This window comes from Mizuhopecten yessoensis, unplaced genomic scaffold, assembly GCF_002113885.1.
Source record: "Mizuhopecten yessoensis strain PY_sf001 unplaced genomic scaffold, ASM211388v2 scaffold10713, whole genome shotgun sequence".
Classification (NCBI taxonomy): Eukaryota; Metazoa; Mollusca; class Bivalvia; order Pectinida; family Pectinidae; genus Mizuhopecten; species Mizuhopecten yessoensis.
The window spans coordinates 186,128-189,366 of NW_018408684.1; the positions used below are offsets into that span (position 1 = coordinate 186,128).

The 3,239-nt window shown below is 35.1% G+C and overlaps 1 protein-coding gene across 3 annotated transcripts in view; it reads left to right on the forward strand.

The window, feature by feature from the left end:
* Positions 1-3,239, forward strand: part of LOC110461982 — a 75,814-nt gene that overhangs the window by 13,629 nt on the left and 58,946 nt on the right. For all 3 annotated transcript variants that reach the window (XM_021515739.1, XM_021515737.1, XM_021515740.1), the window contains exons 3-5: positions 306-400; positions 1,124-1,187; positions 2,366-2,475. In XM_021515739.1, coding sequence (XP_021371414.1) covers positions 306-400; positions 1,124-1,187; positions 2,366-2,475 — 269 coding nt within the window. The remainder of the gene's footprint in view (positions 1-305; positions 401-1,123; positions 1,188-2,365; positions 2,476-3,239) is intronic.

A 3,239-nucleotide genomic window follows, 5' to 3' on the forward strand; every position in this document is an offset into this window, starting at 1 on the left:
TATGACAATTTATACCTTGAACAAGTGTTTGGTATGACAATTTATACCTTGAACAAGTGTTTGGTATGACAATTTATACCTTGAACAAGTGTTTGGTATGACAATTTATACCTTGAACAAGTGTTTGATATGACAATTTATACCTTGAACAAGTGTTTGATATGACAATACCTTGATACAAGTGTTTGATATGACAATACCTTGATACAAGTGTTTGATATGACAATTTATACCTTGAACAATTTGCATTTCAGGTCTGAAATCAGCATTGAAATAATAAAAAAAACATTTAAATGCTTTTACAGATATGATGGCAGCTTCTGCCTCTCACAGAAAGCAAAGGAGAAGTACTCCAAATACTTCAAGTCAACGAAGAAAAAAGATGAGCACTTTTTGACAGGTGACTTGATACTTTACATGACAACTATATACGGTATGATGTAATTAAAGGTAATTTAAAGGATGAGTAATGTTTAACTACTGCCGATGTACAATTGTGTATAAGATAAAGGAGGTGCAGTAGTCTAGTGGTAGGACGCCGGGCTCGTGACCGAAAGGGTTACGGGTTCGAGGCACGGCACAGCACTGTGTTGTATCCTTGAGCAAGATACTTTACTCCGCTTGTTACAGTCTACTCAGCTGTAAATGAGTACGTGGTTGGGCAGGGCTAGAATTGTAGAATGCTAGCTGTGAGCACCGAAATGGCAGCACCGGCTCCCCAGGGAGTTGAGAACGATATTGACTGGTTGCAAAGGCCCTAAAACCACGGATAATAATTTGTGCAACCGCTTTGAGACGACCTACAAACTAGGTTGTGATAAAGCAGTATATAAGAACCTCGAATTATTATTATTATTATAATTATATAATTATTATTATCATAACTTTCAGACCAATATAAATGTTTTTTAGGCAAGTTCTTTTTCAAATGCACTTTCTCGAAGGGCCATGGCTAATTATTTACGAACCTTTTGTTCTTATATTATGTGTTGACTAATAAGTAATATTTGTATTCTGTACATGTGTTATATAACCTTGCTGGGATGATGGACCTGCGAGGGTGTTAGTTACCAGAAATATGAAAACAATCTGAATGAAAATCTGTTTTATTTAATATTTCCAGGTGCAGAAGTGGCCTTCATAGTTAAAGACAAAAGACTCTCGAAGTTAGACTTGTTTCAGGTGTGGTAAGTACATTCTATATGAAAGATATCTAATATGGAATTGTTTTAACAGTATAGTTGGAGTATATATATCATTTAAACCAAATTCACAATTTATTTCCTAGCTGTTAATTATATATAAGATGTTGTAATTATTTAAGAGTTTTTAAAAGCTAATCAATGATAACAAAATTAAAAATGACTAAAAGTTTTTGGTGTTGTAATTGAGTTCTTTAGTACTGAAACAGAGGAATAGTTTGAATGATCCCTGTCCCATTTATGGCATGCAAAACACTAGAAATTACCATTGAAATTTGTGTTGTTGTAGAGTAGAGGCTCCCTTTGATTTTATTTGGGCTATAACTGTAAAATGACTTGGCCAGGGTACTACATATTGTTGAGGAGGTAGCTCAGTATAATTCGTAAGAGTGACAGGGTAATGATCAGAGGACCAGGGTTTAAATCCTGGTCTGACCAACTGCAGTTTTACGCTCGGAATACTGTATAGTAGATTCTATTTTGTTATTAGGTCACATTATTTATTAAATCTCTTTTTATCTGGAACAACTCCAGAGATTGACCAGATATTACGGATTCCTACAAATTTTATCTTTGTGTGTGAAAATGCATTAACTGGTACCTGTCTTATCATATTAGTATGTTTAATGAAATTATGGTATTGTGAGAAATACAGAACCATGAAAGATCTGCCTGAAGAATTTTCTTATTATAATATTTTTTTTATTGTCACCCTGGTAAAATACTAGCCGCTTCCTACCTACCTGGCTAGCTAGGGAGAATTTCTCTTTACCTCATTCAGTAGAGCATGTGACCAGTAAGCCAGAGGTCCAGGGTTCGACTCCTAGCAGAGGCATTGACAAAAAATGACCTCTGTTACAGATAGTTTGCTTTTCAGAATTGATTTATTGCCTTGAAAACAGTTTCTAATACATACCTACACTTCTTTGCAGTGGTCCAAAGATCTTTCATCCAGGAATATACTATGGTCAAGTTATTTCTCCAAAATAATCGTTAATTTAGTTTCATCTTAAATGACATTTTTTAAAAGATATCTACTTAAATGTTATTAACACTGGATAGGAGATACATTTAACAGCAGTTTTGAATATCCCTGAAGAAACATTTATTTTCATTTTTTTTTAAAAATAATGTGTACCGGTACTTGTTATTCTGATCCGAAGGAAATTTGCTGACGCTGACGAGGATGGCCGTCTGTCCATTGACGAGTTTTGTTTGGCAATGGCTATGATTGACATGCTGAAGGAACGGCGAGCTACGCCAGATTTCACTGGTAAATACAAATATATATACGGCAGAGTCAGGGTTTACAATTACTTGTCAAGATTATCTGGTAAATATATGTTAAGTAGAAGGATGTAATTTTGATAAGGAAGCTAGGCAAGATTCTTAAATATTTCCGATAGATCTTAATCTTACCTGGCTCCATTTTACCTGCTTAAATATGTTTACATAGAGTGTTATGTTGTTTAATGCTTCACCCAGAACCCCAGCATTAAGTTTTGCATAATTACTATAGGTTACACATATACTCCTCATTTTGTTTATGATGACCAGAGTGATGACTTCAAGAGAAGATGTTGACATCAAAGTTAGTAAGAATTCATTGTTGTTTACTTACACATATGTTCATAGTGTGATTTTTTTTTATTGTTGTTTGTGTTTACGTATGTATATTCAGTCACAAATGACCTGTCGCCTTGACCTTTACTTGAAACTTTCATACTGGCCAGTTAACGTTCTTTGTATAGGGATGACCACCTGTTCACTGACGGTCACCCTAATGAGTGTCCTCCGGGTAATGAGTGTCCTCCGAGTGTCCTCCGAGGTTTTTGCGCGCCCGCGAGTTCGTTATAAGATTTATTTCACTTTTTTCTTCTGATTCCTAAATATTGTTCATATATCTAGGTGTGTGCAAAATTTAAGGTCGATCGTAACAGTACAAAGTACCGAAATACGTCGATAAAAATGCATATTTGGGAAGAATGAGTGTCCTCGGAGGTTTTTGCGCGCCCGCGAATTCGTTATAAGATTTTT